Genomic DNA, 21,881 nt, shown 5'->3' with positions numbered 1-21,881 from the left:
CTGATCGACCTTAGGTGAACAGGGTTTCCGCAGAGCCCCGATTTTTCGGGTCCCCATTTACCTAGTCGACAGTGACTTATTGCGCTGTGGACTCTCCTTTTGGCTGATCTGTGCTCTTTAATTTTAGAACATTCCTCCTTCTGGTCCTTTAGACGTTGTGTCAAGCTCGGAGCTCAGTAATTTCCGCCGTGTAACAAAAAAAAGGCTTGCCACGAAGCTCCGTAGGCCATCGTTATCAAGTTCATTATTGAATTTACGACAGTATTAGCAGCTATGTCCGGAAAGCTGAGTGGTTAAAACACAAGGCTGTCTTACGGAATGTCGCGGTTCGAATCCCATTGGTGGTAGTGAGATTGGTATCGTGATTAGACGTCGGATACCAGTCGACTCAGCTGTGAATGAGTACCTGAGTCAAATCAGGGTAATAATCTCGGGCGAGGCTAGTGTAATCTTGTAGTGTACCGTTACGGTCTTGAATGAATTGCTCTAACACACTTCAAGGCCCTGGTCCAATATGGAATTGCGCCAACGATTATCATTATTATTCTTAGCTGCAGCGCTACCACCCCCAGGAGTAACCGCCACTGCGGCTCCACCTCCTCCAAGATCTTCGGTAACTTGCACCCGTCCTCCAGCGACACCAGTGCGTCCGACGCAGAGGTTACGTCGAGAATGCTACCCTCCCAGCCTCGGCGCCGGAATGTTGGGGAGGCTACGATGTTTAAAACTACAAGTTGTTTCCCTCTGCAGTCTGGACGAGTTATGCCCTCCGACTAGGATTCTCCCCTCTCTGCCCAAGAGAACGTCCTCCAGATCATCAAGCCTGCGTCGTCTCATGCGGTGTTAGATAGACACTGAAAACCGTGGCTTTGGGCCCTAAGGAACGTGCCGTCCCGAACCCAGATGGCAATGGTATTTGATATATTGATTAGCACTAGATCAGCTTTGGTATCAGCACCGAACTGCGTTAGAAACTTGTGGGTGGTTGCACTCCAGTGCACATATATCTGTAGGATGCGGATCATATCCTAGCTCTTTCAAGTTCTGCTCTGAAGACTGAACACCTCCCCGAACTCGCGTGGTGCTCAATGCTCTAATCAGACTCGCCACGATCCCTGCATAGAATGCAATTCTCGTTTTCTTTGCAGGTGTCCGCATTATGGCCGCCTAACCGAATCTATGGCTTTCTGACAGGTCCCTGGCAGCTTGTAGACGTGTGCTCACGATCCAAACGAGCGGCTCGGATTCAAATCCTATATACTACCCAACCACTTGTTTCTTCTGCTGTTAAGAAGCTTCCTCGCGTATTGCTCCCTAACTTCCACAACAGTGAGTTGTTGATCTTGAGAGTTCGCAGAGGTTAGACCAGTCCGGACATTCGCGGTTGATGGTTGATGGAAGGTCTCGGATTTCCAAAAAGCACGTGGATTCTAGGCTAGAAACCAAAGTTTTCTCTCCCTGTAGCCTCTTGGGTGCTTCATAGGACGTAGGTTTATGTGTTGTCCTCGCGCCTAATTCGACCAGGACTCTATCACCCTTTGTTTTTCGAATTGAAGACACTTCCGCTCCGCTATCCTCGGCTTTACTACTATAGCGAATTTCGCTAAGCTCTTTCGCTAGTTATTGCCTTTCGTCGGCTTAATAGGCTCGTGGCTTAATCCTCCTTCGTCTTCCCACCTTCTCCTTTGGTGCTCCGCCCTTCATGTCCTTAACTTTAGGTAGGGGGTTTTCATACGATGAGCGCAATGCTGACCACATTGCCTCCTAGTGTACCGTTACGGTCTTGAATGAAGTGCTCTAACACACTTCAAGGCCCTGATCCAACATGGATTGTTGCGCCAACGATTATTATTATTATTTTTCATACGACGCGGCGTCTTGTTGTCTATTTTCCATCTACGCCTATTCCTTTTGAGTCCTGGAGAGTATCTACCCCTCGAGATGCCTCTTACTCTGTTTCTTCCCCAGTGCACTCTGCAATGCGCTATCTGCGATCTCTTTGGCGCTTACAGTGCTTTCGGCGGGCGCCATTGCTTCGCTTTACACTCATCCTGTGTTGCTCTCCATGTCCACCTGTAGTACGAAATTCTATCCAGGAGCTCCTACAACTCTATCAGCCCGTTTTTCATCCCTTTGCTAACGCTTTTCTGGAGGAATCTCACAGACCGCATGCTCTTCACAACCGCCGCGCATTTGTTTGTTTTCGCAAGAGTAGTCGGCAGAGCTCCCATTGCGCTTATATTCAAAGCCATCTTATCCACTGTGTCCCTTTTTGCAACAACAATGTCGCGTCTTCTTCTCTTCGATGTCTCGTCAAGTATTTTAGCCATTGCTGCGTCCTTTGCTGGGCGTTGGTGTGAGTGACGCACTTTCTTGCTGCGTACAAACGTAGCCAACTAATTCTCCACCAGCGCATCGTGTGCAAAGGAACGAGCTGTGAGGGCCACGAACGTGTATACCCTTGGGGACAATGCGCCTACCCCAGTTCTCTGAGACCTGACCTACGCTAAGCTGATCCCGGAACTCACGGATACACCCCTTGGAAGAGCTGAGTTTATATCACCCCGTCGACTCCGGGGATTCCCAGGGTGTTCCGACGTGTATCGATCATTAGCAGTTCGCTCTTCGCCAAGAAACTTTCTCAAGGCTACCACCTAGGACGCAAGTATTATGTCAGCTAGAGGGTCAGAACCATTTGCTCGAGTACTTTTAGGCTATAATATCACCACTTCTGTCATGTCGTAATGCACCGTAATGACCGAATGGTCACAAAATCAGTTTGCATGGAATGCAAAATCAAACAGGCATGCAGGATGAATTGCTGCTGCCTCGACAATGCGATCAACAAATATGTGGGGGAAATTTCCTCAACCACGGGAGATCGGAGGAGTTTGCATTCAACGTTTTCAAGAGCAAGACAACCATAATTGAGAACATGGAATCAAGTTAAATAGCAATACCCAAGGATGCTTCTACAAAAGGAGTTGAAAAGCGTAGTAAGGAATGCTAAGAAAGTAATTTGTATCGAAATCAATATCATCTTTCAATTTATTGTGAAAGACTCACGTCTTTCATCTCGCCACGAGTGGGCAGGAAGGCGATATCCAATCTGCCTATAATGGAATTATATTGTGAGATCCGCTAATTTCGTTCAACTTTCCTTAAGCGTAGACAATTCGGTAGTAGCCGAGCTCAGCGTGATAGAATGTCAAACAAATGTCATTGGAAATCGATTTTTGCGAAGTGGTGTAAGCAAATGAGGAGTAAGATGCTGGAAACGTCTATTCCAAATGACAAGTATTCAAGGGATTCTATGCCATTACGGGCGAGAATGGGTTTTGACAGATCTTTAATTTACGTTCGTTAAAATTGTGATATTTATAGATGTCCATTATCGTTCCGGCTACAGAGCTGTGCTTGAGTCTTCTAAACGACTAGAAGTGATTTTGCAGATTTTTACAATGTCTGATTTTGTAGAAAGAAGTGCTACTGAATTTTGGCAGCGGAAGGAAATTTCGGCTGCGAAAACATTCAAGATGTTGTAGAAAGCTGGTTCGGTAAATTGACTGCGTTACAGCGAGATGTTTATAAGTGATACAAAGCTTTTAAATAAGACAGAGAACGTGTTGATGGCATGGAAAGCCCAGGGCGATCTACAATATCCACTAAGCAACACATCAACAAAATCAAGGAATTGGTGCTCGAAAATCGACGGTTGATTATTAGATTAGATTAGATCAGTTGCAATATTTTTAAAGGGTCATTTGGGCTTCAGAAGAGTTAAATCTTGTTTGGTGCTAAAACGCATTCCATTTCTTCGAAACGAGATTGATTCTTCGGGAGTTTTTCACCGAAAATTCCAATAAAACATCTAATTACCCATACATGATAACAGTTTTATTCACTTAAATAATTATTTGAACTAACATAATGAAAATTACAGGCTAATATCAAAACTGTACAGATGGGAATGCTGTAAAGAATATGATGATGAGAGTTTTAGCGAACATAGATCAATGTACTGTGCAAATGATAAAGTTGAACCAAATAAATATCAACGATTTAATTTAATTTAATTATTATTAGTACAATTACTTATGAATACTTCGTATGAATTTCAAAACAAGTAGAAACAATCCGAAAACAATGCCTCATTTCGCCGATTTTTATAATTCAATTCCTAATTATTATTTTTCAATATTGAGAGTCACAGAAATCAACAGGGAAATTTCTGGAGGAACTGATATTCTGAGAAAGGATAAGCTAGGGCCATGGAACTCTTACTGTGGAACTGATAGAAGAGATATTTTCTTTCACTATCGATGATCCCGTTTAGAGGATCTCAATTAGCGGCTTTTGTTTGTGGACTTAATTAATCCATACGAATGCTATAATCGTGGAGATAAAAAGGGCCAAGAGCACTACGTTTCATTTTGACACCGATCTTTGTTGAATAAAATTCTAAGTTTCTTCAATAAAAAAAAATGGAAATTTTCAAAAATGTCTGAGCTTGTACTTGACCTTTTGGATTTCAACCCGACACGTTTTGCTAGTCAACCTCTCACTGCATCTTATATAACTAAATATAATCGGTCATCTACTACGTCTGTTCCATGTTTATTCAGTGTCGTTGCATAAACCCTCTGTCAGTCTATTAATTTCATATTAGTTCCTTTTTCAACCCAATTGAGGCAATTCGACTAGAATAACCTAAACTAAAACTAACTTCTTCGACAGTAAACATTAGTCATTACGGATACAAATAACACCTACTTAAATTATAGACGAAGGGGACCAAAATCATATATCCACATTAAACACAAATTATTCTTTCTTTTTCAAATATTTCAATCTGCGGAAGGACTATGGCTGTTTGCAGCATATAAACTGAGAATTTCCTTCTTTCTCCTAAACAAGCGATAAAATATTCAGGGGAGTTGGTACAAAAACTATGAATACTAGAGATCATGAATCGAATCTAGAGATAGTTCGTTTGAAGGAGCTCTACAGTAAGAGTGAATGAAGGTATTTGGCTTGCTCAAAAAGGACAACGCAGGCGAAAAATTCGGCAGGTTTAAGAGTTCACCTCATTCCTTCAAAAGGTACTGCCTAAATGCGGCACATATAAGGCCAAGACGGAGTTTATAATACTATAATTCATACTTTCAATCCAGTTTGGCAAAGAAATGCCGTAAGTGGGTCTTACTTCTACATACACGGGCGTAGATGACTTTAATGGCAAACCTGGAATTGCTCCAATGGTTCACTTTCTGATGAGTACAATACCAATCACTGTTTCTCTTTGGAGTCTTAATTCCAGTGAATATGTCGAGTTTGACTCAATTTGCTTAATTTTGAGTTCATTTTTAACTTCGCTTACAGTCACCAAACAAAGGCTATATCTATTTCTCTCCACAAAGGAGTGAACAGGTGATGTATTAGGTTGTTTAGAAAGTCTTGCACCAAAAATGAAACGGACAGTCTTTCCTTATGAGGTGCTCTCAATGGTATTCATATGCAAGTATACAAGGATGAATTCCTCTCATTTCTTTCAGCTGTACCTTTGCCAGGATGGTGTGGTGTCCTAACGCGTTCTTATTATTCACGGAGGGGACTACCTCGTCCAGCTCTTTCATCATGAATAGTCAGCAATCCTCGCTTTATGCTGTCTTTTTCTTTAACTCGAGCGGAATGAGTAGTGAACAGTGCCCGTTCCACGCAATCCATCTGTTTGGTATTAAGTGAACAGGCTTTCCGAAAAGTCCCGGGTCCTCATCCGATTTGTCGACCAGCTCCAGCAACGAGCTTTACTTTTTTTACTTTCTTTATTAGGTTCTTATCTGTATTTACAACAGTGTAAGCTGCAACTACCCCACCCCACCAAAGTGTCTTTTAGCATGGTTCTGTGACGTTCCATGGACGGAGAGATCGCCGGTTTAATGCATGCGGAGAGGCTTCAGTCACTTTCAACGCGATGTATTTAGGGTCGCTTATCGAGAAGTTTTCCAGAATTCGCCTATCCTCTACTGATGACACCAGCGATCGCGGCATGATGGTTACGTTGGGAATGCGTTTTTGTTACCCCGACTACCGGAAAGTTGACGTGAATCTGACATTTAAAACTTTTGGCGTCGTTCTCTTCGCAATTTCGAGGATCCACTTTCCCATGAAGCTAAGTGTCGAGCCAGCAAAGTTACCCACAAGAAAACTGCATACAGAAGGAGTAAAACGAGTAACTCGGTGCGGGATGTGAATGTGTGTCGATGAAGCCTAAATAATTTTCTTGTGTATATTTCTCCATCCCATTCATAACATACACGACATCAACACCATCAATACCATACGCAAAACTCTTCACGAGCAAATGATTGAACAACGTCCAACATGTGTAATGCTTTTCTTTCACCATATAAATTCAAGTCATGCGTTGGAAGGCAAACCTCCTCTATGTAGTCTTCTTGGTCACCCCCAACTATGACCTCCCGCCCCTAGGCTCGTAACAATGTCCGCCAAAATATCAAACCTGTGTCGAAATTTCAGCCTCGTCGGATTAAGTGTTAGACGCTCGGAAACAATATTTCTAAACATCGAGTCCAGACAAAATCGTCTCTTTAGCCTTGAGACTGAACTGTCTCCGTACCACCAAACCCAAATGGCAGCGGAACTTGATGGCATTGTAAAATGCGAAAATGTAACGATGTAACTGTCTAATTATTTCAAATAATTTAATCGGTAGAAACGTAGCAAGATTACACTTAAAATATCTGTTTGCTTATCATATCGCGCAGGAAGAGCTATTAAGGATCTCCATTTCATAATGCTACCGTCAGCTCTGACGCGGGGATGAGGAGGAGGGCTTGTGATGCTGAATAGGCAAAAACTACAAAAAATCTTCCAAACAGACTTTTCGAAGAACCCGGCATGCTGTGAGCAGGTAAAGGAGAACCATTTGAGGCAGGTTTAGGTTTGGTCCACGGGCTCTTCCAAAACCAGATTGGATTAACCCAACGACAACGACCTCGCAAAGTGAACCCGAATTATTTTATTGGAACATGGAGCATGCGATCCCAGTACAGACCAACGACAATAAAAGTCCTATTACGACAGGTGGAAAAATACAAATAAATTGAAATTATGGATGAGATGGGAAACTTTCGGGAATCCGGAAGTTCGGAGTTGCATTTTTAGTTGACAACAAAAACGAAGCCTTAAGTCATCCCCAGACTCAACAATAGCGTGCTTCGAATAAACAGTGGCTAGACCACCATCGGTAATGAGGTAATGCAGCGGGTTTGCGGCCAATTACTAAAAATTATGGCAATATACTGTTGTTAACTTTATTCGAAGAGATATCGGTATGGCAGGTATTTCGGAACCTAGACACCATATAGAGAGTGACAGTCTCTTGATTTTTTTTATAGATTTTTCGGTTGAGCAGTTTCTGAGAATGGGCTCGTTAAATAAATGAACACTTTCGACCCCCCGCACTCCCAATCTTTCCAACAAATATCAAAACTAAGACCGGCTTCGGAAAGTATGAACTGAGACTTTTTGGATACCCCACATGACTATATTTGGTGAAAAAAATTTAAACACCTCTTTTTGCATGTATAAGGACCCCCCCCCCTCCCCCCCTAAGTTCGACATAAAAGGATCTAACTCACTGCATGCGTTAGTGTTCACAGTTCCCACTTTTCCACCAAATTTGGTGTCAATCGCTGTAACCATCTCCGAGAAAAATGCGTGTGGCGGACAGACAGACAGTAATCCGATTTTAATAAGGTTTTTTTTTTTACACAAAACATTAAAAAGGACGCCATGTGGACAGAATATTACTATTGATTAAGGCAATTTTGAAAATGTTGATAATTTTCCATGCCTAGGGAGAAGCTACTAAATGATGCAAATGAAATTGACGAAATAAGGACAAGCATCTAGCTAGCGAATAAAACTGACCGCACGGTTCCCCCAATCTAAAATCTGTTTGCATAGATAGAAAGACGACGCTGCGCATCTAGAAAATGATCCTAAGAGTTGCTATATTATGGAAGCGAAATGTGAACCTTAACTCAAGTGGCAATAAAAATATCTAAAAGGAAGATCCTACACAAAATATAATGGGAGCGGGTCACCTACAGTGTATGAATGATGCGAGAATACCCAAAATGATATTTAAGGGGACAGTTGATGGTAAGAGGCCAGTCGTAAAACCAAGGAATTGACGTCGGTGAACTTCTATTAGATACAAGAAAGTCAAGGACGCGGTCATTGGACCGAGACAGATGAAGATAAACAGTTGACTGACCAATTTATAACCTAATCATGAAATACGCCATGGTTGATTACCTTGGAATTTGTTGATAGAATCCTGACCCAAAATATATAATGATAAGGAAGGATAGTTGGTAGTGAGAGTCGGATGTGTCTTGCGGTCGGCACGTTTTTCCCATCATCCCGGAATTTCTTGTATCTCAGTTTTTTGGTGCAGTGCTGCGCATACAATGAGGTTTAAGAAAATTGAATGCTCCACACTCGCAACAATCTCTGCAATGGTGAAGTCTTCCAAAAATTCGATATGGGAGGATGAATTTAGCTCTTCTCAAGTCCATCAAGGAGTTCCAGGCGGAATATGGTATAATGTCGAAAATGGCCCTTCCAAGGTTTCTTGTCGCTGCACTAGCTACTAGGAAATGGAGAATATGTCGAAGTTTTTGAGTTGGTGCCGACTCTCTCATCTACTCTTTCTATTGTAGTGGACGACCCACCCGCTTTTAGTAACTAATCACATTTTTAATTCAAAAATTACTGACAGTTTCGTCGCAATAACATGTTAACTCTCCAGATGCCGCGTCCTTTCAACGAAACCGCCAGCGATTTTTGAATTAAAAAAGTGGGCACTTGTGGATGGTTTGTATACTAGAATTCAGGAGCCAGTTGCTCTTCGAAATTAGTGTGGTCGGCCAGGACCAACTCACATCTTGAAATAGAAAATTTTTGTCTAGGCTTTGATCAGCTAACCCTGCACCGTGGATATATTGTTCGATATGATGATATCGCAGAGGCGAGGCAGCGTCTGAAGAGCCTGTGCCTTTGCGACGAAATTGCCAGCAATTTTTGAACGGAGAATATCTCCCTGGATAGTCAGGGAAAAGTCCTCATCAAAGAGTTTTGGTGAGTTTCGACTCTCGATGAGGTGCTTTAACCATTCCATGATCCTTTAGATATAATAATAAAACTCCTTGAACTCCTCTGACGGTATCTGCATACTTTGCCCAACCTAGGATCCTAGGTAATCGACACCTGTCATTTGAAATATGCATGTAATGCCGACTTAATACCGATTACACCCCAATCCATGCATTCATGGTAGTGCCTCCAATACCAGTCTCTTGACGCTGAAAAGCACACTTTTATGTTGGGACATCAACGCCATATTGTCTTTTAGCATGGAACATGCACGAGTCTCCACTCGAAGCAAAAACCGCTCTATTAGTACGTAGTCTGCCTGTACTGAAATCTATAGAGTAGACAATTCGATCAGAGGAGGCAAATGAGCCGTTGATGCATGCAGTGCGCGTCCGCATTTCGCTACTTGAGACACTGAACAATTGGCGAAGTTCACTTTGATCAACCTCTTCTGCAAGTGCTCTTGTACCAATGATTTAATACGCGATAGCACAGCTTCGCCAAGCGGACAATAAAATTTACCGCTGTTTGTACTCATTGATTTTGTTGAGCAGTTCTGATCGCATCTTGTATTTCGCACCATGCGTCGTGCCAAAGCGCAGTATGCCTCCTGCGGAGTTATCCCCGTGACACTTAAACATGCATGGAGCTCAGCGCGCCGACTAAACTTCAGCCAACGGAGGCCATTGCCGGTAACAGATTTCTTGTAAAAAATTCTCGTAGTACAAAAAGACATCCTCGCAAAAGAGTTTGTTGCATTGGGAGAGCCTGAGTCCGCATCTATTTGATGTCGGATCACTCCAATTTAAGTGTTTGTCGAAAAAAGCGATTATGTAAAAATTTAAAAAGGTCAAATGTGTAAAAGTTAAATAATATTTTGTTCGGGGCAGTGGCAGATCCCCAGACGCTGCGTCATCTCTGTCCCTCCGGCAGGGTGTTTGCTTATCTTCCTGGTCAAAAAGTAAACCGGAAATGAAATATTGTGTTTGGCAAAGCATAACCTTCGCGAAGTACCTCCGTATTTTCATCCAATATCCCCGTCTACTCGTTTCTTATTCCCAAAAATATCATTTAACATATAGCGTCAAAAACCCATGTTTACACAGACACAAACCCTTTGACGGATAAGGTGTAGCACCTCTAGACAATCACAAGAATAACAGAACCTTTATGGTCTGAACATCGAAGTCGATGGTAAACGACCAAAAGGCGGGCCGAAACAACGGTGGCTTGATACGCTGGATGGGGATTTAAAAGCCTCGAGATTGCACCCAGATCAGGCATTCGATAGAGCCAAATGACGAAACCGATCACGACGAGCCGACCCCGCTTGTGAACGGGACAAAGACTGAAGACAAAGAAGAAGATCGAAGGAAAGTGTAGGGAGTTCTACTTTACCAGAAGGGATAAAGAACGAGACGAAGGAAAACTTGCTCCATAGGAGAAAAGGCGTAAAATTGTAAAGTTGGCTGATAAGAAACCGTAAAGCGATCATCGCCTAATATTTTGTAGAGCTGGCGCCTCAACCATCTTGGCAATCCCAGCACATTTTAATTGATTACAAATAGCAGAGCTACCTTCGATTTTATCAGTCCTTTACTCTAGTAGGTTTCGGTATGATGAATTTAGACCAGAGAGTATCCAAAAGACATCAGAATCATTCTTAGAAAAAGGAGTAGTACCACATTCTATCGATAGGATTAAATAGGATAGTCGCCTCCAAGTCAATGCCATAGCTAGACACCGTTCAGTGGGTAGCATATTCAGCGACCCAGCGAAATAAGCTGAAGCAATGCGGAGGATATTGCAAATGAAAAAAAATCTTTCTCAGAAACGATTTTATTTATTGGAAATGTAGTTTACTAGCCAACAATCTTACACTTATGTACGCCCCCAAACACAATCTAAACCTATATCCTGCTCATGACACACATTATAGTCAACTCTAACCTGTGTCGAATTTAGGATGTTGACATCTAATCGGACATTAAACTTCTTTAAAATAGTCCTTCAGGCAAATACTTCATATACTAATCGATTCAATGTGCAGTCGAAGGTACGACCGGGGGAGATGAGATCGCAGCACAGACTATTTGTGTTTAAAACGCTACATAGGATTGCTCCTTTAATACAGATCTACAGTAATGCCACCTGCAAACATCTACATTTGCACTGTACACATATAATACACACCACATTGGAATTGTTCCTATAAACATTTACCGTTCGACTTCCTTTAAATGTACTTACAATTCTATTCTATGAAGTGATTACTAAATTATTAGGTGGAGTAACGTATGCTAACCGATCGTTGTTTGTTGTTGGAAAAATTTGATGTTGAATCTGCGGATCTGGTTCGGCGGTGATAAGTGATTGAGAAGGGTTTTGTGTATTTTCCAATGAATCCGCCGGAAAGAATTCAGGTTTCGAGGGTAAATTTGATGATTCAGATGTGAGCGATGAGTGGCTCGGCTCTTGGTGGTTTCTACGTGGTTTTTTGCGGTCTGGAAAGAATAAAAAAAATAAGTGGTGAAATATGAGCTTTGCAAATATCTATGTGGGAAAAGTATTTGGCATTTAAAGGTGCTCGTAGTAATTAGTCCGCAGGACCTATCGATAGAGTAGAAAACAAAAAATGATGTTACAAAGGCTTGCTAATATTACTAGCCATCCGATATTATTAAGTGCCACGAGACGGCGTGATGGTGGAGTGGAATAGAGCGTCAACCTCCCAATCTCGCTACTCTGGGTTCGAATCCCAGTCGTCATGGATATCGGTGTCCCTCTTGTGTTTGTCTCGCCGCTGTAAGCTTATCACTTGCACAGCGTTAAATATGATGATAGTGAAACTGAAGCACAATTCGACTGTGTGGATGCCCTGTACTCCACCAAGGAGTGAACAGGAAACGTTAAATGAGACTAGCAAGAAAACAGGTGGTCAAAGGGTAGTATAGGTCCCGGGGCGAAACGTGGATTGGTACCCACGATGGAGCATAAAACCTGGGAAATGCCTGCTGAACCAACACCAACAGCTCTACTACCAAACCCTATCTCCACCTCCACGTGGTGACCGCTGGGAGCTCTTTCCTGATGAAAAGCTGCAGACGGAGAAGGATGAAGGCGAGTCTCCCGCGCCTAAAAACGGGACAAATTGTACCAACTGGTCCTCCAGGTTGGGGGTTGGGTAGGGCTGACAACCCTACACGGAAAACAACCTGTTACGAAGCCACAACAGGAGCCTCGGATAGGACGGATTTTAAAACGACGGACCCGGCAACGACAAAGGAACAACGATTTGCGCATTTTCTCATGGAACGTGCGCTCCCTGTACAGAGATGAAGCTGATAAGCAGCTAGCCGATACCCTGTCCCAATATAGGGCTGATGACTACACCATATATTATAGCGGTCATCCAGTAAACCATGTGCTCGGAGTAGGTTTCTTAGTCAGCCAAAAAATGAAACCTGCTGTTATCGGCTTTGAAAGTATAAGCGAACGGCTATGCACTCTGCGCTTGCGAGGCAAGTTTAGAAATATAAGCCTCATAAACGTTCACGCCCCTACAGAGGAGACTGCAGAGTCGGAGGAGGATACCTTCTACGAGGCAGTAGAAAGAACCCTCGGAGCCTGTCCCAGATATGATATCAAAATCATACTTGGGGATTTTAACAGCCAAGTAGGGAAGGAGCCCGTATTCAGGCGATACGTTGGCTCCCATAGCTTACACGAAAAAAACAAATGATAACGGACTGCGGACTATTCAATTAGCAGGGTCACACGAAATGGTTGTTGGAAGTACCTGATTTGCGCGGAAAGCGGTCCACAAACATACGTGGGCCTCTCCAGACGGGACCACTTTCAACCAAATTGACCACGTGTTGATCGAACGCCGCCACCTCTCAGCCTTGATGAATGTCAGAACATATAGGGGGGCCAATATAGACTCGGATCACTATCTCGTTGGCATGGTGCTCCGAGCTCGAATAACAATACCACCTAGAATCCCCTCTGACAATCAGGTGAGAGTGAACATTGAAGCCATCCACAACACAACCCTCCGCGACACCTATAAGAGGGAAATGGATGCCGCAATAACCGCAGTCAATAGAGGACCTGGAGATGAAGCATCAACTAATGATCTTCACAACCACCTGAAGAACGTTATCATGGATACGGCCACAAATATACTTGGCCCCAGCCGCAAAAGGAGTCGGAACGGCTAGTTTGACGATGAATGTAAGCTAGCAACGGAACGGAAGAATGCCGCATACCGAGTAATGTTGCATTCTCAAAGAACGCGGGCACGCGCAGAGACTTATCACGAACTCCGTCGAGCGGAGAAGCGACTTCACAGACGGAAAAAGGAAGCCTGGGAGAACCAACAAGTCTGTGAACTAGAAAAGTACAGGGAGCAACCGTACCAGGCGCGGAAGTTTTACCAACAAGTCAGCAGGATGAAGCCTTATACACCTCGATGCTCATCCTGCCGAGACAAAGAGGGAAATCTGATTTCCGACAGAATGGGCATATTAGAGCGATGGGTTGAGTACTTTGATGAGCTACTGAACAACCAGAACATCGGCGAGTTGGAGGTCCCGCCAACTGAAGACGACGGACAAATACTGCCACCACCAAGTTTAGGAGAAACAGTCCGTGCAATTCATCGGCTAAAAAATCATAAGTCGCCAGGAGCCGATGGAATTACAGCCGAATTGGTTAAATATGGAGGCGACCAGTTACACCAAGTGGTTCATCAACTTGTGCTCAACGTATGAGACAGCGAATCAATGCCTGACGATTGGCAACGAGGCATAATCTGTCTCATACATAAACAGGGAGATATCACGCAGTGCAGCAATTATAGAGGTATCACGTTGCTGAGTACCATCTATAAGATATTCTCCACTATCTTGCTAGGCCGGATAGCCCCATACGCCCAGAACATCATTGGCCCATACCAAAGAGGCTTCACTCCAGGCAAATCAGCAACAGATCAGATTTTCTTTCTGCGGCAGGCGATGGAAAAACTGTTGGAATATGGACAACAGTTGCACCACCTGTTCATCGACTTTAAAGCCGCCTATGATAGCATAGCCAGGGTAAAACTGTACACGGCCATGAGAGAATTCGGTATCCCGACGAAATTAATAAGACTGACTAGGCTGACCCTGACCAATGTGCGAGGTCAGATAAAAGCAATAGGATCACTCTCAAGATAGGGGAATACAACTTTGAGACCGTTGACAATTTCTCTTATCTAGGGTCGAAAATCACAACCGATAACAACTACGATGATGAAATCCGCGCACGGTTGTTGTCAGCCAACAGAGCCTACTTCAGCTTATAAAGACTGTTCCGCTCGAAACGTCTCACCATAGGGTCAAAGCTCTTACTGTACAAGACTATGATCTTGCCAGTCCTCATGTATTCCTCGGAAACTTGGGTTCTTAGCAAGAAAAATTGCGAACTCTTGGCCGCGTTCGAGAGAAGAATCCTCAGAAGAATTTTTGGTCTCCTATATGAGGATGGACGATTCCGTAGCCTACACAATGACGAAATCTATGAGCGATATCATGACCGTCCGGTTATGGATAAAATCCGGCTCAATAGGTTGCGGTAGGCAGGTCACTTAATCTGTATGGGTGAGGATGATCTCACCCGAAAAGTCTATAAGGGCAATATCTATGGTAGAAAAAGAAGACGAGGCAGACCCTGCCTAAGATGGAGCGATGGCGTAGGTCAGGACGCCAGACAGCTTTTAGGGATATCGAATTGGTGGACCTCGGCGCAAAACCGGGATGTCTGGAGTTCCTTATTAAGGCAGGCCTAGACCGGATACCGGTTGTTGCGCCGTTGGTGATGATGATGAAGAAAACAGAATGGACAGTAATTTATAGCAACTGATTAGGCCTGCCCGGCACCATCTATCTTTGGCTTAACAATGAATTTTTCTTCTTCTTGCTGAAACAACACCAACAGCTCTACTACCAAACCCTATCTCCATCTCCACGTGGTGACCGCTGGGAGCTCTTTCTAACGAGAAGCTGCAGAAGGAGAAGGATGAAGGCGAGTCTCCCGCGCCTGAAAATGGGACAAATTGTACCAAATTGACCACGCGCCGATCGAACGCCGCCACCTCTCAGCATTGATGAGTGTCAGAACAGATAGGGGGCCAATATAGACTCAGATCACTACCTCATTGGCAAGGTGCTCCGAGCTCGAATAACAACACCACCTACAATTCCCTCTGACAATCAGGTGAGAGTTAACACTGAAGCCATCCACGACACAGCCCTCCGTAACACCTATAAGGAGGAAGTGGATGTCACAACAACCGCAGCTAACAGATGTCCTGGAGATGAAGCATCAACAAATGATATTCACAACCACCTGAAGAGCGTTATCATTGATACGACTACACCCATACTTGGTCTCAGCCGCAAGAAAAGTCGGAACGCCTGGTTTGATGAAGTATAATGTTAGCTAGCAACGGAATGGCAGAATGCTGCATATCGAGTAATGTTGTATTCTCAAAGAACGCGGGCACGCGCACAGACTGATCAGAAACTTCGCCGAGCGGAGAAGCGACTTCACAAACGGAAAAAGGAACCCTGGGAGAATCAAAAAGTTTGTGAACTCGAAAAGTGCAGGAAGCAACCGCACCTGGCGCGCAAGTTTTACCAACAAGTCAGCAGGAAGAAGCCCATACGCCCAGAACATCATCAGCCCATACCAAAGAGGCTTCACTCCAGGCAAATCAGCAACAGATCAGATTTTCTCTCTGCGGCGAGAGATGGAAAAACTGTTGGAATATGGACATCAGTTGCATCATCTTTTCATCGAATTTAAAGCCGCCTATGATAGCATAGCTAGGGTAAAACTGTACACGGCCATGAGAGAATTCGGTATCCCGACGAAATTGATAAGACTGACTAGGTGGACCCTGACCAATGTGCGAGGCCAGATAAAAGCAGCAGGATCACCCTCAAGTCCATTCGACATCAACAACGGTCGACGACAAGGGGTACGATCCTCCTTAAAACCATCCAACTACTGGCCTATGCTGACAATATCGATTTCATGGGAAGAACGACTCGAGCAGACGGCGCGAGATCTTGGGCTGCACATCAATGAAGACAAGGCAAAATATATGGTGGCAACGTCAGCACCAAAAACCAACCAACCAACATCAAACCGCAAACGGAAAGAATAAGGATAGGAGACTACAACTTTGAGAGCGTTGATAACTTCTCCTATCTAGGGTCGAAAATCACTACCAATAACAGCTACCACGATGAAATCCGCACACGGTTGTTGGCAGCCAACAAAGCCTATTTCAGTTTAGAAAAATTGTTCCGCTTGAAACATCTCACAATGGGGTCAAAGCTTTTACTGTACAATACAATGATCTTGCCAGTCCTCATGTATTCCTCTGAGACTGGGTTCTTAGCAAGAAAAATTGCGAACTCTTGGCCGCGTTCGAGAGAAGAATCTTCCGAAGAATTTTTGGGCCCCTACATGAGGATGGCCGATTCCGTGGCCTACATAACGACGAAATTTATGAGCGATATCATGACGATCTGGTTGTGGATAAAATCTGGCTCAACAGGCTGCGGTCGTTGGGTCACTTAATCCGTTTGGGTGAGGACGATCCAGCCCGGAAAGTCTATAAGGGCAATATCTATGGTAGAAAAAGAAGACGAGGCAGATCCTGCCTGAGATGGAGCGGTGACGTAAGTCAGGATGCCATACAGCTTTTAGAGATATCAAATTGATGCACCTCGGCCCAAAACCAGTGTGTCTGGAGTTCCTTATTTATTATTTTACAGCGGACCGTGAACGACGGCGAATTGGGATGATTTTGATAACAGCCTGAGATGTAGCCAGATGGCGTTTGAGAGCTGTTTTGGCCTCGGGACTGAACCAGGCCACATAATGATATGTGATCCAATCCGTCCACGGAGCGGAACTCTGAAGCAAGAGGTTGAAGGGATGCATCATTTTGGCATCAATAGGGCCTAGCGGATTTTGGTCTTGGTTGAATACGCTACATTATTTTGACTATACCAGACGACAACTACTCTCTCTTCTTCCTGCGCCCACCTGATACCCAGAAGTACTTGGTCTTGGGATCCGAGGCAAGATCTTGAAGGATAGACTACTAGAACTTCTTTTTTCGCCATTTACTGCAACCATCCATTTAATTTGAGCTACTTTGAATCGACCATGGGTAGTCCAAGTGGAGCAGGCTCTGAACTCTCTCAAAGATGCTTTTCTCGCTAAAAAAAGGGCTTGAGATGTGGCTGCCATCCGGGTTTTGGAATCGTTCTTTTCCGATTGACCGGAAATTTTGGCTTGAATAAGCAGTTTTTAATTACCATGACGAAATTATCGTAAGAGTTTTGAGGGGTAGCTTCTCAAGGAGGAATTGAAGGTATCTTATGCCTATTGTAACACTGGGCGCTAGTTTAATTTCCCTCAGCGAGATGAGTGAATGGTGGCTGCTGAAGATAGAATAGTCCAAAGTATTCCTGGACCATGCAGTGTTTGTTGCGTCGAAAAGAGTGATATCTGGGACTGATCTGTAGACACCATTGTTTCTGCTCTTAGTCAAAAAGGTGAAGTTGCCAGAAAGTTAAATTCTGAGTTACAAACGAGGTCCAGCGTTGCTTCCTCTTTACGATGAACGTATCTGCATTGATCAAGGCTCTAGCGTTCAAGTTCCCACTTATGATGGCTGAACGAAAGGTGTCTGTAGAAAAGTTTGGAGGAAGGTAACCTCCCTAAAGCGAAAGTGGGTGCCTTGCTTGAATGCTAGGGCCGCGTCCCCGTACCCATCATCCCTGTCCTTGGCAATCAGTGAGCCTGATGTGACTGCAGATTTGGGTTTGTGCTATATTTTGTAGATCTCTTGCAAGACAAGGATGTCGTATTTATTGGTGTTTGTGAAGAATTCAAGCGTGAATTTGTCCTTGGATAAATTTCGGATATTGTGCTGTAAAATTTCAGTCATTTAATTTTCGGGTGGATGAGCGGTAAATGGCAAAGGACGGGTGTTAACAAGCGAGTAACGTTGAAGCTCGACGGTGTTCTTGTTCCACTTGGGAATGCGGGGGCGAAGGTACGGGCTTACTATTCTTCTTTAGGGCCGAGATATATGCGTGGTTTTTTGTTAGTCATCAATTTGTCAAACTCCTCCGGGGGTTTCTGATCCTGGGAGCCCCGCAGGTGGATGCACGGAAAAGTTGTCGTCAAGTGACTCCTCGGAACTTAGGTTTACACATTTTTTTCGACTTCTCCAGCTGTTGTATTGTCAATGGCCTCAAATTGAAGAAGTGTTCGGTGTTCCTGCCATTTTACACACGAGCGATCGGCTGCATCTGACATAATACATAGTGGGTCTGTGCGCATTTACCTTCACAATTTTCCTCAGATCCGCATTTTAGGTATCTCGAGCGAATGAATCTATAGACCTATAGTGCCTTTGATGATGCTAGAGAGAGTATGGTAGAGCATCGTTTGCGGCGCGGGAGGTTTTGTTCCTTTAAGCCCCTGTCCTAGGTTTACTTGTCGACTGCAACCATGCACCAACAATTGCTCCTATTGTGGCTAGGGCACGTGTCGCAGCATGCGACAGAGAGTGGCAAATGTGAGGCGGCAAATGAAATAGCGTGCTAATTAGTAACAGAGTAGGGGACAAAGTCGAAAGGAAAAAACTGTGTAAAGGCCAAGAAAAGCGACCAAAACTTGATTGAAAATTCTAAAAAAAATCCACTAAAAGAACCCTTAACCGACACGATACACTGATTTTAAAAACACGCGATGGTCTTGACAAACTTGACAAACATGTCGCGGTCACCACGAAACAACGTCAGAACTCAAGCACAAAAACTTCATGTCAACTCTTCCAAGTTCTCTGGATGTACACCGCTGTAGTGCGTTGGATCCTAACGTATGGCTGCTCTCCTGCATCTCCTCCCCCTAGAGGTCCACTTTGAATACGTTGCAGCGCGCAGTACCCTCAGACTACGGATACTGGGCAGCGAAATCCTACGGCCACAGTAGCATCCTAGACGAAGTACCTCGGGAAATCTGGGCATTCCCCACGGAATCTACCACAGGCAATCTGAACTTCACGAGACACTTTGCTGTAGACTTTCCACCCAGGGCAAAGTGGAAGACTGGCGGCGTGTTGCCAGGTTATGACTCAGTGTTCTTTACCTGCGGAGTCGGCGCGGGGGTTTTCTCGAATACACAATGTATCCAAGTCGTATGATCTTCCAGGTTTCGCCAGTGTATTCCAAGCGCAAGTACAAGCGATATTGGAAGTCTATCGATGGCTGGAGCGAGATTCGAGCCCCAAGCGTAACATAGCCATTCTGGCCGACAGCCAAGCGATCATCAAAGCCTTGTACTCTGTGACGACATATTCCAGGTTGGTGGGGCAGTGCAGAGTTGTACTGATCCGTCTGGCCGGCACGCTCAGGGTCCCCCTCTCTGAGTTCCCGGGCATAGTAACATAGAGGGGAATAAGCGGGCTGGCGGGTTGGCCAGGTGAGGTTCTGCTCTTGGCAGCCCTTCGGTGAATACAGTTGGTGTTTCGCTGGCGGCTGTCAGGGGCGGGGTCTACTCGCACTACCTAACAGCCACGGGCCGTAGATGGCGAAGGCTTACGAGCTGCGCAAAGTCAGACTCATGAGCGGAGTGAAATTCCTCCTCCTCAAGAAATGATTCGCAATACTATCGAAAACTAATCTACTCACTTGCTTTGTATCTGACGCGTCCATTTCCATGCATATCCGGATGATACGCGTACAAATGATCGCTGAATTCCTCAAGACTGGTGAACTCCATATCGCAGAAACCACACGCCCGTAACCGATGCTTCCAACTGTAACCAAAGTGGTTGATGCGATGCGTATGCATCTCGTCCAAAGATTCAAAGACTTCGTCGCACATTCCACAACAAAAAGTCCCAGGTTCAATCTCATTGTACACTCGAGGCCGTTTGCTTCGATCTTCCGTTTCGTAGTTCTCCGACACGAACGAGGCGAAAGCGGACATGAACCCGTTTCCTGCGAGAAAAACATCGTTAAAATGTTGCTTTGAATAGAAGGAACCCATTTTACCGTCTTTATTCGACAATTCGGCCTGGTAAGCAGTTTGCGAGGAAACACTTTCGAGATCTCTTGGAGACATGCGATCGGCGCGGTCGGTGACAACTTTGTTTGGCTTCAATCCGTGCTGAATGCCAGCATTCCAATTCGGTGTAGGATTCGAGTAATCTTCCGGCCTAGCCGTGGTCGATGTCGTTTCACCGTCAGAGAAGCCCGAGTCCCCATTAACCGACACCACGTTATTCGTATCCGATGCCGCCCCCTCGCCGTGCAGGTGTTTAATTGTGAAAGTTTGTGTAGCAGCCCAGACGTACCGGGTGGAATCTTCACAAGGCACTGCAAGGATATCGTGACAAATGACCACTTCAACCGATTCATCCATCATTTATTCGATGAACAACCCATTCGATACTAATTCGAGAGCATTTTTTCCACGATTGTTTATCAAAAAGACATTTCAATTCAAGTGTGTTATTATTTAAGCTTCGGCTGATTTGCAACTTGTCGACAACTGTCAATTGTATACCAATTGCATGTCAGTTTTGAGTGCTGCTCCAAGGGCATCCGGAAAAGGGCATAATAGGGGGAAAGTGGATTATATCTGAGGGGACAAGTATTTTTTCGTGAATTTGCAAAATACAAATGTTTCAAGCTTCACTAGATATTCAAAATCTGGAAATTTAGTTGTGAAAACAGCAAAAGCCAAACGAGGCACACTCTTTTTATCTTGTTTTGACGTTACTGATTCCACAGCAACTTCCACATGGCAACGCTGCCTCAAAAGGTGTTATGCAAAAGTTCCCCCTTCGGTGTGACAGATCTCTCGATGTACTGAAGATTTTCAATATTCCCTGATAGTAATTAAAGCCCCGAAGTAGTGATATAAAAGATGTCTTCAACGTCAACATTCAGGCAGGACATGCCACCCGAAGGGGGCTACAAGAAAATCCCCTATGCCCGCGTTCCGGCCAGGCAATACTTCAGCGGTAAATATGCCGTGCAGTCACCTTAGGTAATAACCTCCCTCAAGCGTTGATTGGGTTCCTTCTCGATTCCAGGCTACCAAATGATCGCCGGATTCGCTGGCATTACTGCTTTCGGCTTTGTTATGTACTATCAATCAATGAAGTGGGTGCGTCGAAACGAAATTGAACAGCGCTCGGCCCGCAATGCGATCCTGCCTCTTCTGCTGGCGGAAAGGGACCGTGAGTACTTGAAGCAACTACGAAGGAACCGTGACGAGGAGGAGAAGCTGATGGCCAACGTCAAGGGATGGAAGGTGGGAAACTCGAGGGCTTTGTTCGAAGCTTAGAGGATAATTGAATTTTTTGTCTCCTAGGTCGGTACCTGGTACGGAGAACCGATTTACAAGACCATTCCAGAGGATACTCTCTTGGAGCCAAACTTCAAGGAATTCTACGCCCACAGCGACTACAAATCGTTGGCCAAGCGAGCGAACTTCACACTCTGGACGTAGGCGTTTTGTGGAGCCTTTTGGGTCTCTGTGCGTTTAAAGAGTTTGAATTTGTTTAGTAAAAATTTAATTCTCCAAAAATAATAAAATGTATTTGTACTGAG

The 21,881-nt window shown here is 44.4% G+C and overlaps 2 protein-coding genes across 3 annotated transcripts; one reads left to right on the top strand and one right to left on the bottom strand.

Annotated features, from left to right (window-relative positions):
* Positions 1–3,662: 3,662 nt before the first annotated feature.
* Positions 3,663–20,884, bottom strand: LOC119655563. Of its 2 annotated transcripts, none has more exons than XM_038061495.1 (4): positions 20,316–20,884; positions 19,950–20,261; positions 11,437–11,690; positions 3,663–3,973 (listed from the first exon to the last, which is right to left on the bottom strand). In XM_038061495.1, the coding sequence occupies exons 1-3, from the start codon at positions 20,686–20,688 to the stop codon at positions 11,446–11,448; spliced, it is 930 nt and encodes a 309-aa protein (XP_037917423.1). In that variant the 5' UTR covers positions 20,689–20,884; the 3' UTR covers positions 3,663–3,973; positions 11,437–11,445. The 2 variants fall into 2 exon arrangements, with proteins under 2 accessions (XP_037917423.1, XP_037917422.1); XM_038061494.1 differs by lacking the exon at positions 3,663–3,973 and adding an exon at positions 11,010–11,337 and having other exon boundaries at positions 20,316–20,883.
* A 202-nt stretch (positions 20,885–21,086) lies between these two features.
* Positions 21,087–21,881, top strand: LOC119654428 (NADH dehydrogenase [ubiquinone] 1 alpha subcomplex subunit 13). Its single transcript, XM_038059822.1, has 3 exons — positions 21,087–21,289; positions 21,362–21,582; positions 21,643–21,881. The coding sequence occupies exons 1-3, from the start codon at positions 21,193–21,195 to the stop codon at positions 21,778–21,780; spliced, it is 456 nt and encodes a 151-aa protein (XP_037915750.1). The 5' UTR covers positions 21,087–21,192; the 3' UTR covers positions 21,781–21,881.

The sequence above is a fragment of the Hermetia illucens genome, chromosome 4 (assembly GCF_905115235.1).
Source record: "Hermetia illucens chromosome 4, iHerIll2.2.curated.20191125, whole genome shotgun sequence".
NCBI classification, from domain to species: Eukaryota; Metazoa; Arthropoda; class Insecta; order Diptera; family Stratiomyidae; genus Hermetia; species Hermetia illucens.
The sequence above is the reverse complement of the archived record's forward strand: the minus strand, read 5'-3'. Positions and strand labels throughout refer to the sequence as shown.